Source organism: Arctopsyche grandis, chromosome 3 (genome assembly GCF_051622035.1).
Source record: "Arctopsyche grandis isolate Sample6627 chromosome 3, ASM5162203v2, whole genome shotgun sequence".
In the NCBI taxonomy this organism is placed as follows: Eukaryota; Metazoa; Arthropoda; class Insecta; order Trichoptera; family Hydropsychidae; genus Arctopsyche; species Arctopsyche grandis.
Window position 1 is genome coordinate 10,183,207 of NC_135357.1, and position 12,974 is coordinate 10,196,180.

A 12,974-nucleotide genomic window follows, 5' to 3' on the forward strand; every position below is an offset into this window, starting at 1 on the left:
AACTTAATATTAGTTACTGAAATTCTTATCGACACGACGTAAATTTTTTTCAAATTTTAAGTTGACCGAAAATGGTACCTCCCTATATAGGTGTCCTTTTTTTAAGTTTTTGAATTCAATTATCTCCCGAACCGCTAATTAAATGGGATTGCAAGTAATAGAAATTATAAATTTTATAACCTAATATTTTTACCTTAAGCGAAAGTACTTTTACTTTTACTCTAGAGAATCGAGGTTTTTTACGCTTTTCTCGGAAACCTTTTGGTTTATAGAACTAAAATTTCATAAACAGAAGTTTAAGCTTAATACCAAGTTATGTATAAAATTTGGTAACTCTTGTTCGATTTTTCTTCCACTATTTTTTTTGACCTCTTAAAATATGACTCTTCACGAAAAAAATTTTCTATAATTCTTGCATCAATGTGATGAAAATAAAAAAAAATCACTAAATTTATTTTAATCATTGAGCATATCACCTATATACAAAGTTTGATAAGATTACACATTTATTCGTTACATATGTATGCATGTGCTTATCTAATGTATGTATGTATGATCATCGACCACTAATTTTAAACCAGTCATTCTGCAGAGTTGCCACACCCAATAACCATCACTGAATATGGAGAAAAATCTGACCCATGAATTACCGAACCTTACGGGTAGATGTAATAATTCAAATATAATACCATTAGAATATATATTTTATAAGAATTGTGATAATCGTGGATTTGCTTACATATTAAACAATATGAATACAGGTGAGTCTTAGGCTACTTATTTACATATATTTAATTTATAGAACAAGATTTTTCATTGAATATTATGGAGGATGAACGAATGAGACGACTGGCATGTTAATGCACGTGTTTATTATATGACAGCTGAAGACAGCCGAGAAGACAGCGAGCCGCCACAATATATTATATTTAGTTTCAGATACAACTGTACTTCAAAGTCATTTAAAAGAACTTGGATTTGAATCAAAACATTTCATAGATCCAGAAGAATTTAAAAACGAATTAACAAAAGGTAAAAATGATTTTATGGAAGCCCTTCTCCCACAGTCCTTCCACAACACGTCTACAGCCTAAATCAAAGTACTATGACTGTGACTATACCAAAGTTGGTGGTCCTAATGAAAACTGGAATTGCATAGTCGACAAATACGTTTGCTCGACATTGCCTAGACATTTTTTAATGGAAACCGCCTAGGGACTAAGTTGAGATACCATGAGATAGTATCCCAAATTTGTTGATTCTTAATTGACAAACATACTCGTCAAGTGTCATCCAAGCGATTTTGTCAGAGAGTCCTTCGATGCAGAGCTCTGAGCCCTGCCGAAACCGGTATAGGGTCTAAACCGGGTCTAGCAGTCCTTAATCGAAAAACTGCAAATAAACCACTCTAAAAAACTGCAGTCAGCTTTGCAAATCAAACATTAATTTTATTTATTTTTGTACGAAGTAACAATAGATGAAGTTTTCAAGACAATCATGCGATATTCCCCAATTTTTATATTCCCCAAATACATAGATAAATTCATGGATTGATCAAACCCAAATTTTCATATACTTTTCATATATATTTTCATATTCTTATGTATATAGACTAAGACTAGACTACTTAATAGCTATACTATATGGAATTCAATTCATTAACCAACAGCTCACCTTCAAAACACCCGTTAATATATCAATAGGCAAAACACTAGTGATTTTCGTAATCAACTTAAATCATTGAATACTATTTGTATATGTAATATATGTACATATATACATAAAATCTATATAATTAATTTTACATTAAGTTTTAACTTGCAGATACCAACGACAAAGCAAAATATATTCATGACGACTGTGTAGCTATTATTACAATTACTGAAAATAAGTTTTCTGAAGAAGAGCTAATAAAACAGTTTTTTAGTAATAAGTGTGAGCAATTAAAATGCAAACCCAAGCTGTTTTTTTTCCTGCAGGTAATATTTCTATTGAAAATTTAAAATCAATTGATTATAATGAATTTCTAGTATCATCGATTCACTTTCAGATTTCAAATGGAATTGAACCTGATTCAATTCACCAAGGAACAACAGATTACATCATTGCAGAACAAGCTGATATTCTCATATACAAAGAATCATCTAATCATGCCTTGAAAAACTTATGTTCTTTCCTCGAATCACTAAATACACATGAAGAAGTAGATTTCATTAAGAAACTAGTTCCATTATTCAAAAAGAACAGTGAAAGAAAATCTTCTGATAAAGAAATCGAAAAATTAACCGTATATAACACGTTCACCAGGCATTTGATGCTCAAAAAAAAATGTATAAACGAAAATGAAGAAATTAAAAAACGGGAAAAATGTAATACAGACATAATTTATTTGATGAATTCAATCAAAAGCTGGGACATAGCTTGTTACAATGATTTGAACAATAAATATAATCTGATTGACTTAATGACTAAAATAAGGACGGATTCACAAGCAGATCACGATAAAAGACTGTCCATTGCAAAGCAGCTCTTTATGAGATATAAAGAATTGCTGTCAATTCAGTATGAAGATTATTTCACAACAGAGCCCTCCTAAGGGGTGAGCGGTGCAGGTTGTCACCTCTTCAGCACTGAAGGGCCGGTACGGGCCCTTGTTAAAAATAATTTCATTATGTTAATTTGAGTTTTTTTTATTTATATTGTATTTTATTAAATTATATTGTGTAGCGTGTGCTAATAAACATGGGGGGCGCAAATTTTAGCTTTTGCCCGGGGCACTCAAAATCCTCGGGCCATAACGAATTATTAAACTAAGACTTAAAAGTCGTATACATACTGGATTGTTTTAAATTTCACTTAGTTTCTAAATTATTGTAAATTATACACTCTTTTCATACGCAATAAAAAATAATATTAAAAATTGGTATTATTTATTATAAATATATTCATTTTTTATATAAAAATATGTTAAGTACATACAATCGTAAGCAGAAACTATACACAATATCATACAACCCACTCAATTTAATTCAGTCATATTGATCAGTCAGCATACAATAAATAAAAATTATACAAAACTAGATTAGTTCTATAATACATTCTACTTTGTGACAGTTTCATTGATCACAAATCAAATTAAAAAAAAAGGACGGAAACAAATACAATGGTCCAAAATACTCGAGTAAATAAATTTACCTTACATTATATAATAATATTATAAAATTTCAGCTAAACCATACTGAGCAGACATTGTTCAATGTTGCAACAGTTTTCAAATTACTCGTGATACACAGTATCAAATTTAATAGTATAAAATTTAAGATACAACCGTAGAATGAAGAAATTGCCCAATGATTTAATTTTATCTTATGTACACCTAATTAGCCTATTTACATATCTACAAAACAAAACTAATCAGTTAAAATTCACAACGCAACTAACTTAATCGATAAGATTAAAGTGTTTTTATTTATATATAACAGAATGAAAAACTACTATTGAAGTCATATGTAAGTGGATGAGAAGAAAATAAAAAGAGAAACTAAAATTGAAATATAAAATTATTAGGTTTTGGTTGTTGTACCGTAAGACTGTATTAGATTAGATTCAATGTATCTTGTGTTAGGAACTATGTTTTTAAAACCATTTGAACTTTTTGTGGATAATGTTACAATAAAAACTAACCGATAATTTTTTTATGAGGTCACGATGACAATTTACATACATATAAAAATTATGTACAAAATACAAATAAAATAAATAATAACTTCACTTAATGTTTATAAAGTGCTTGGCACGAATCAATCAGAGGGCACTTTCACATTATTTTTCACTGTTTTACACATAATTTTCTCTGGCTGGCACTGACAATGGCATTTGCTTCCGTAATTCATCTCGACATGAGGATGGCAACGTTACAGATAACTCAGCCGAACTGCGCTGAGAAGGTGTCGAACAATTATTATTCTGCGCTGATATATAAGACATTTCTAAATCTATGTTTTCACTCTGAAAAATAAATCAATTTTTATAGAAACAAAAAAAAATGATACAAATCTCATTTAAGTAAAAAAAAAAAAACTTAATTCACTCATAAGATAAAAGATAATTAAAAGAAGTAAAAATAAACGAACCTCACCTCAGGATGCAACGGATTTGCAGTAATGGTAATTATGGATTTATTAGTCGCAGATGGGGGTGAAGCCAAATACCCATTCATACCTTCCGTTAAAGAGCCACCTACACCTCCACCGCCAATAGTTCCATCTTGTTTTTCTGGGGTGCATCCTTTAAAAAACTTCATCCATAGTATTCAAATTGATCAAATATTTACTAAATATATGTAAATCTTAATTAATAAAAATCACCTCTACGTTTTTTACACAGTACAAGGGCGAGTATTATACCAGCAAGCAGAACCGTTCCTCCAACAGCTCCACCAGCTATACCATACAAACGCAAATTGTTACTAGCAGCTCCACTAGTAACACTTGTACTTGGCACTCCATTCATCATCGTCAATTCAGTATTCTTTTCGACTACCACCGGTTCTGCGAAAAACCAAACACGGCAATCAAAACCCATGCAATTCGTAAACTTTTCAAATAAAAATCAAGTTTTTAACACTAACTCAACGTCCTTTGGGTGACAATAGCAGAAAAATCGCTAGCAGCTGTAGGCGTAAATGACTGCAGTTTAATTTCATACGAAGTTCCAGGCTGTAAATACTGAAGTAGTTGTGAACGTGCTTTTCCACCTTCTACGGCAGCTTTTGTATACTCCGCTGCACTAGTTGCGAGACGATAGTATACATAGTAACCGTCTGGCTCCGGAACATCGTCACTTACATTCGCTGATAACTGAAAGCAACAAAATTACACTCAAAATACGAAAGTAACACAAAATAATTAAACAAGTTCAATTATGTTATAAAATTAAGTCTACCTTCCAGTGTAGAAGTATTTCAGTCGGTGAAACAGCTTCAGCATGAGTGAAAATAGGCGATTGTGGAGCCTTGGGAAGTTGTGCACCTCGTTGTAATAAAAATCGAAAAGAATTAGGGCCTTGTTTATTATCATCATTCCTGTAAACGGCAGCTATTCGAAATCTGAAAAAAACATTTTTACATAAGTTAGATTATAAGTTACGGATTATACAATAAGAAATAGTGATATCCATAGTTATTATACTAGAAATAAGAACAATTTAGCTGTAGGTAAAAAAAAGACAGCTGGTGGTGTCTTTCACAGGGGTGTGCTCATGTACAATGCCCTGCTTGAGTGTGTCAGGTCTTCTAAGACATTGGATGCATTCTTGCAAAGTGCAAGGAGACACCTCTGGCTATTGGCTATCTGCGACAGGCGCAAAGCCTTCTGCGTAATAGGCACAATAGGCCTAATAAGTGAGATAGAAAAATAAAATTTTTACATAATTATATTATTATCATATTTACCTATAAACGTGGTCAGGTATAAGACCATCGACAGCGTAAGATCGTACATGTGAATCTATAATTTCTGGAGCCGTTTTCCATCTTGAGCCACGTCCACGATCACCTCTCGCCTGAGTCTGAAAAACACAAAAAGGTATTCAAAATTATGTATAATATAAATTACTATAAATATGTGTACATATTAGACATACATGGTTTAAGTCTCTGTATTGGACTTTGAAGAATTTTATCGGCAATCCTTCATTTTGGGTCGACCAACGTACCATTACACTCTCGTCGGAAAGTCGAGTAACGTTTGGTTGAGATGGAGGAATCATGGCTATAAATCAATTACATATTGTTACAAATCAAAATTCAATGGTTATATTATTACTTAAAATAAGTTTCGAAACATACTATTTGGTCTGTGTCCCTTAGATTTGTGTTTTCGGTTAGACATATCGTTTCCTCCTATATTTAAATCCATGTCATTTCCACTGTGCTGTAATACATAAAATAAATTGAAATAAAAAACAGCATTATAATATAATTGCAATATAATTGATACATGCATATCTTAAATAACCTGTGACATGTGCTGCTTTGGAATGACCTGCAGGAGACTAGCAGTAAATACGCTACCGAGAGAGTTTGTAGCAAAACACTGGACCAAACCAGCATGTCGCTTTTCGACAGGATTGATTTCCAGCTCTTGTTCTACAATAAATGAATATATGAGTCAATAAGGTGAGATGATGTATCTAAGATGAAAACAATAATTACATCTGGGTTTGTCATGGATATAATCTTTCATAAAAAAATATTGGTATTTTATATCGAAAAAAGCAAATTTTATAAGAAATTTGTTGGTATATTTAGACTCAACCAATGAAAAATAAGCAAATTTTATAAGAAATTTGTTGGTATATTTAGACTCAACCAATGAAAAATAAGAATGAAATAAACATAATTATTACATACTTACTTATGTATTACATAAGTCTACAATAAACTACTATGTGATAATGTCAAGATTCAAAACATGGAATTTGTTCGTTTGAAACATTTCTACATACATACGTGCTCTTCTAAAAGAGAGTAAACATTGACAATGAAATTGAATATAAGTATTAGGGGGACCAAGCAGAAATCGCGCATTTTATGAACCGGTGTTCGAGCTTAGTTTGTGTTCAGATACGGTCAGGTAAAAATCTCTGTAAGTTTTTTTTTGTAGAACTATTCTTTTACATTACTTTCGTTTAATATACATATTGTATTTTATTGACAAGGATAAAATGTCGAAGCCCGAAACTGACGAAGAACACGTAAGGCATCATATACTGCTTTATTTTTATCAGGGCTTAAACGCCAGCAAAGCCACTAAAACAATTAGAAACGTGTATGGTGAAGTAATAACTGTTCGAAGATGTCAATTTTGGTTTCAAAGATTTAAATCAGGAAGCAGATGCTAGAAGGACTCATGTAAATCGGGACGACCCTCAAATTTCGATGAACATATGCTCAAATCGTTAATCGAATCGGATCCCCGTCAAAGTATTGAAGAATTATCGCAGAAACTCAAATCTCTATGGTCAACAGTGCAATTACATTAAAAAAGCATCGGAAAGATAAATAGGATGGGTATTTGGATGCCGCAAGAACTTTCTGCGGATAAGACGTGCAGAGAAACACTTTGAGTTCTTTGTTGTCAAGACAAAAAACCGTCCCTTTTTACACCAGGTAGTATCCGGAGACGAAAAATGATAATAAAAATTATTATCATCTTTAGATCGATGGAGCACAGTCTGAAAGACAAAGGTTTCAGAAATATGGCAGACGTTGAAAAACACTTAGTGGAGTATTTCAATTCAAAACCAACCAATTTTTTCAAAGAGGGAATCGAAAAGTTGGTAGAGAGATGGGAGATAGTTAGTAATAATGAAGGTAATTATATTTTGTAAATTTGTGTTTAGAATTAAGAAAAAATTATATTGTTCATAAAATACGCGATTTCTTCTTGGTCTATTATTATAACGTCCCGGGTCAGGTCTTGAGCAGTGATAGTCTTTTCCATCTTGGGCCAGTACACTGACCATTATTAGATCTTCGAATATCGAGGATTCATTTGCGACAAACACTTATTTAATTAAACATTAAAAAATCATTACCTGAAACTTTAACGCTAGCATCGTGGGACACTTCGCCTCCATTGATCAGCCAGTGAAGAGACGGAGACGGAATACCATGCACCCTACCACAAAGCAGATGCACAGAACCACCTTCTTGTACCGTTTTGTTATAAGCTTCGGGTATTAGCTGCGGTGGTTCCAGCACACGTAGCTTAACACTTTTCTTTGCGACACCGACTTCGTTATTCGCGTGACACACATACTCTCCCTGTAAAATTAACACCCACATTAACTATGAATGACTATTTGAAACACATTTACATGGCGACTAGTTTAAGTACCTGATCGTGCGTTTGCAAATGTGATATGTGTAATAGTGGCGATTTCATTGAAACGTGTTTAGGTAAAGAGCCGCCTCCAGCACGTTTCCACACTATGCGAGGTGCTGGGAATCCAATTGCGGCACAACCCAATGTGATCGATTCGCCCTCTTTCCCTGTCACCTCATCCAGCATATCAACAGTAAACCTATGAAGCATACATGAAATTATTTTTTTGATAAAAGATAATTTCAAAGTATTAAAATATATATTCAAATAACTTACGTAGGAATTTCGTGTTGTTTCTTTCGAACTTCTACAGTGATACGATGATGATATATGTGCGATTCATTGACAAAAGAATTTTCAGCAGCACAAGCGTACACCGTTTTCGTACCAAGAGCAGCGCGTACAATTAATGCACCTCCAGAATCTATTTCACTATCGATTACTGAATGTCTTCCATCGATAACCCTAGAAAAAATTATTTCATATGAGAATACATTCCAATAAGATAAAAAATAACAAAAAAACTAGAATCAACACAGGATCTTATGCTAAATAATAATGGGAATAAAAAAAAGTTTTTTAAAAACATACCTCTTGTATAATTTGTATATAAAATTATTATTTTGAATAAAAACACCAAATTTTTTTACTACCTCCATCTATGTATAAAATTAATGACTATCAACTGTCACCGAGATTAAAAATTTTCGGACCTGAAATGCTTCTTATACGATATTTTATCTCTATCGTAATGGCGGAAGCTCCATTTACTTATATTGATGATAAGAGGTAAACTTTTTCCTGAATTGTAATAGTAAGTGAAACGTAAAGGAGGTATGTAATAAAAATTAAACAAATTCTTTTTTTCTATTTTGATTTAATGCAGTCTGACTGCAATTTTTTTTAGGTTTATTATAGCGTGATCGTAACTATTGTATGTCTCGTTATCAATAATCATATCAGGAAAGAGAAATAGCATGGTTCGGTGGTTGCGCTTTTGCCTAGCACTGAGAGGCGCCGGGTTCGATCCTGTGAATTGACCTCGATTGAAAATGATTTATTCTGAGTATATCTGTAATGCTGCTGGTTAGACTTGGATATTGGGACTCCAGGTCGATCTTTTCCTATCAGAGTTTCCCAACCGTTTCCCAAGAAACGGTTCCTCGATTAAATTGGCAAAATACCTTCTTACCTACTATGTGAGTATGATTAATGTACAATAAATTGTGTCTCGTAATTCAGCGACTTATGTAATAAAATTGCTGCATTGTTTGTAATTGCCCAGGAAGGCGCATTGGGATTTACCTGTTAGGTCTTCCTGGTATATGTGTATATAATAAAAATAAATAAATTGTAAAAAAATCAAGGCAAGAAAATGTTTGATCTTATTAAAAACAATTAAATTGAAAATAATAAGAAATTTTCGCCTTCTCAATCAATTAAAAAACGTAAAGGAGGTATATAAAAAACCCACAATTTTCCTATTTTCTATATATTTGTCTTATATGATTACCATATTTTTAAGAATTAAACCCCATGTAAAGATAAAATCAGATAAATTGCAGTTTACTTATTTTATTTTATTTTTAGATAGATATATACCAGGAAGGCCTAACAGGTAGACGCCAATGCGCCTTCCTAGACAATTAATTACAAACATTGCAGCATTTTTATTACATAAATCGCTGTATTTCGAGAGGCTGAAGAACACCAAATTAACAATTAATTAATCCATAGAGACATCTATGGATTTAGACTTCAGATATTTGTGACAGCGGGTAGGATGATTTTTGCCAATTTGATGGAGGAACCGTTTCAACAATGAAATCAGATAAATTGACAAACACTGATGAGAAACGATCGACTTGGAGCACAAATACACAAGTCTGTATTAAAGATTAGAACGGGATCGAATCCGGTAACCTCTCGATGCTAAACATAAATGCAACCACCGAGCCATACTACGTCCATTTAAAAAGAAAATTTAATACATAATAAACAAAATGGCAACTTACTTGTAATACACCATGGTTGCCGGTGGTTCCGATACAGGCGGAGGACAACGTAATAAAACTAAAGAATCCGGAGCCACAACGAGGTGTCGATCGTTTAAATGCGGTGCGGCACCTAATTTTGGTACAGTCAATTTTGCAACCACTGATGCCAGACCCGACGCTCCAAACCATGATACACACTGAAAACAATGTAAAATATATCACATAACAGAAGCCATTGTGTAAATTATAAGCATACATATCAAAACGGTCAAAATTACTCTGTATTCTCCGGCTAATGAATGATTTTTGAGATTCACTGTGAGCTTGGAGAGATTGGGCTTGGCGTTGACTCGATGAGGAGAAGAGTTACGAGTGTTGGCACCAAGCAACTTAACCTCGGTCCAAGCAGGTAGAGAATGACCCGCCGGAACTGAACGACGATGCCACCACACCACACGTTCGGCAGTTATGTTCGTTTGACATGTGAACACAACTTCGTCTCCTAGCGGTGCAGTGACAGACTCCGGACTCTTGGTATAAGTCCATAATTCTGAAAAAGAAAACAAAAAGTTTTTTAAAGATATACCTCTTCTATAATTTGTATATAAAATGATTATTTTGAATAAAAATACCAATAATTTTATTTTACTACCGCCATCTATGTTTAAAACTAAAAACTGGATAGATGTCAGGCACTTTTCAGAAATTCAAATTTCAAACGCGACTTACACGATATTTTTGCACCATTTTAATGGCGGAGGATCCATTTACTTATATTGATGACCAAAATGAGCAATATGGCAAAGTATGAAAACGATCGGATAAGAGGCAAACTTTTTCGGTAAGTGAAACGTAAAGGAGGTATGTAATAAAAAAATACATATGATCCAACCTATGTATAAGCACTGAAACACGGGTGATCTGATTTTTGGCACAATTTCTGCAAATCACAAATATTTACACGATTATATAGACAGTTTAAACTTCGCACGATTTATTTTCACAATACAGGCGCGGTAACAAATCGACTTATACGCCATGTGAATATCAAAAGTGAAGGGTCAATTTATCTGCATGAATTCCTGAAATATTTACGCTTGTTATCTCGAATAAATTTTCACGTTTTAATACAGAGTAAATAAATACTGTGTCACAAACGGGTGATAAAATTGTGGGAATATTCTTGTTCTGTATCAAAATCTTTGAACTGTCACCTATATCAATATTTATTTTTACACTCTTTTTTTTTATAAGTAATGTCTACGTTATCTGTATCTACGTTATAGTAATGTCTACGTTATCTATATACATGTACATATATATATATATATATATATAAATGTACGTTTATGTGTAAATAATATAGATACGTTAATATCGAAGAACGACAGAATGCATGCCGTTTGTTATATTTTTTTATAATGTTTTGGCAGATGAAATATTACCTGCGAAATCGGCAACCGGGAACAATATCATGAACAGCAAATACGACAAGCATATGCAGTACGCCATTCCGCAACCATCCAAGTGCCCATCACCTGCACCTTTAGCTGCAAAAAAAAAACACAAACCAATTAATAAGGGCAATCGTTTAAACAAGAAAGCATATTAGAAATCAACAACTTTTGTTGAAAAACTTAATCTTTACTTAGAACATTTTAATTCATTAAGAGGGCTGTACACCCGAAACCTTAATTTTGTTGCCGTTCCTTTCTTCGATATATATATTGAGTGAATGCGACAGTTGCGCTTCGACCAGATAATACGTATTTTAAATCGACAAAATGGAGGTTTCGTATTCTCCAATTTTCTCCTCCGAAACTGGCCAATTTAAAAAAAAAATCATCATCGGTATGAGAAAGATATTTTCTATGCAATTGTGCGCGTATTTTTTTTAAATCGGCCGTTAAATAAGCACGCTGGACTCTTTTCGTGGGTGTAAAAAAGGGGCGATTTTATAGATGTTTGGCGGTTCCTAGCTCCTATAAAAAATAACTAATCAAAAAAATAAAAGCACAGATGCATGCCAATGGTGGATATCCATAGCATATTAAAAAATAATTTCTCTAGTGCCATAATTGAGGAAGGGAGAAGTCTAATACGTTTGTATGGACAAGGCGCTGGTGTCCAGCCCTCTTAAGCATACTTATATGATATTAAAACTATGAATTTTATTTCAAATATTTATTCATTCATTCATTTATTTATTTAAATCGAACTACACATACACAAAATGTTTCGTATTAAATAATTTAAGCTTACAAATCATCAAATATACTATCAGATTTTTTTTAAAAGATTACACAGAATATCTCGAGATTTTTCTATTAAATATTTTAATTTTTCTAACATATGCCATTATAGTATGTATGTATAGCAAATTTTCTACTAAAATACATTATGTAGATATCATAACGCGAGTGTGTGGGCGACTCTGCCAAAGTAATTTGGTTTTATTGTTTGAAAAATGATTCAAAATTTATTCTTTACATATATTTTATTGTTTAAGTAGTTTGAGATAAATGCTTGAGTGCCTACATAATTCAAAAAATAAAAATACATAATGAAATATGCTTAAAATAAAGTGGAGTGAAAAAGGATTGGGGAAGACTTCATCCAACAGTGAATGGTAAAATACTGATGATGATGATGATGATGATACTAATCAATGCTAGAAGTGGGGAGATAATATCAGATATATTTCGCAAATCTAACGAATTTCTATTTCATTGCTTCTTTGTTTAGATTCAAGTAAGACCAAACAAATATACGTATTTAAGCCAGCAGTATAGCTCGGTGGTTAGTTAAATGCTAACCATCGAGAGGTTCCAGGTTCCAACCCTGGTTTGAAAAAAAAATATTGAGAGTATTTCTGCAGTGCTGCTGGTCAGATTTGTCACTCTATCTGTGAAGTCGATCGTTTCTATTGGAGTTTGCCAACTTATCAGACTTCATTGTTGAAACGGTTCCTCTCCAAATTGGTTCCTATCTTTATTACATAAATCGCTGTATTTCGAGAGGCCGAAGAACACGAAATAAACAATTAATTAATCCATAGACATGTATGGATTTAGACTTGTAACATAGC

The 12,974-nt window shown here is 32.8% G+C and overlaps 2 protein-coding genes across 3 annotated transcripts in view; one reads left to right on the top strand and one right to left on the bottom strand.

Annotated features, from left to right (window-relative positions):
• The first annotated feature begins 502 nt into the window (after positions 1 to 502).
• Positions 503 to 2,899, top strand: LOC143923056 (uncharacterized). The gene is made up of 4 exons (XM_077446545.1): positions 503 to 761; positions 934 to 1,032; positions 1,825 to 1,979; positions 2,051 to 2,899. Exons 1-4 carry the CDS (start codon positions 623 to 625, stop codon positions 2,594 to 2,596), a joined length of 939 nt encoding a protein of 312 aa, XP_077302671.1. The 5' UTR covers positions 503 to 622; the 3' UTR covers positions 2,597 to 2,899.
• Positions 2,900 to 2,915: 16 nt separating this feature from the next.
• LOC143923057 (interference hedgehog-like) overlaps positions 2,916 to 12,974 on the bottom strand; it is a 28,977-nt gene continuing 18,918 nt past the window's right edge. Inside the window, exons 2-16 of one of the 2 annotated variants that reach the window (XM_077446546.1) lie at positions 11,332 to 11,436; positions 10,165 to 10,436; positions 9,905 to 10,083; positions 8,166 to 8,354; positions 7,902 to 8,088; positions 7,600 to 7,828; positions 6,018 to 6,148; positions 5,849 to 5,933; positions 5,644 to 5,771; positions 5,453 to 5,568; positions 4,945 to 5,107; positions 4,631 to 4,859; positions 4,368 to 4,550; positions 4,139 to 4,287; positions 2,916 to 4,008 (exon numbers count right to left, since the gene is read on the bottom strand). In XM_077446546.1, coding sequence (XP_077302672.1) covers positions 3,838 to 4,008; positions 4,139 to 4,287; positions 4,368 to 4,550; positions 4,631 to 4,859; positions 4,945 to 5,107; positions 5,453 to 5,568; positions 5,644 to 5,771; positions 5,849 to 5,933; positions 6,018 to 6,148; positions 7,600 to 7,828; positions 7,902 to 8,088; positions 8,166 to 8,354; positions 9,905 to 10,083; positions 10,165 to 10,436; positions 11,332 to 11,398 — 2,478 coding nt within the window. In that variant the 5' untranslated portion in view covers positions 11,399 to 11,436 and the 3' untranslated portion in view covers positions 2,916 to 3,837. Of the gene's footprint in view, positions 4,009 to 4,133; positions 4,288 to 4,367; positions 4,551 to 4,630; positions 4,860 to 4,944; positions 5,108 to 5,452; positions 5,569 to 5,643; positions 5,772 to 5,848; positions 5,934 to 6,017; positions 6,149 to 7,599; positions 7,829 to 7,901; positions 8,089 to 8,165; positions 8,355 to 9,904; positions 10,084 to 10,164; positions 10,437 to 11,331; positions 11,437 to 12,974 lie in introns of both variants that reach the window. The other variant, XM_077446547.1, reaches the window with a different exon arrangement.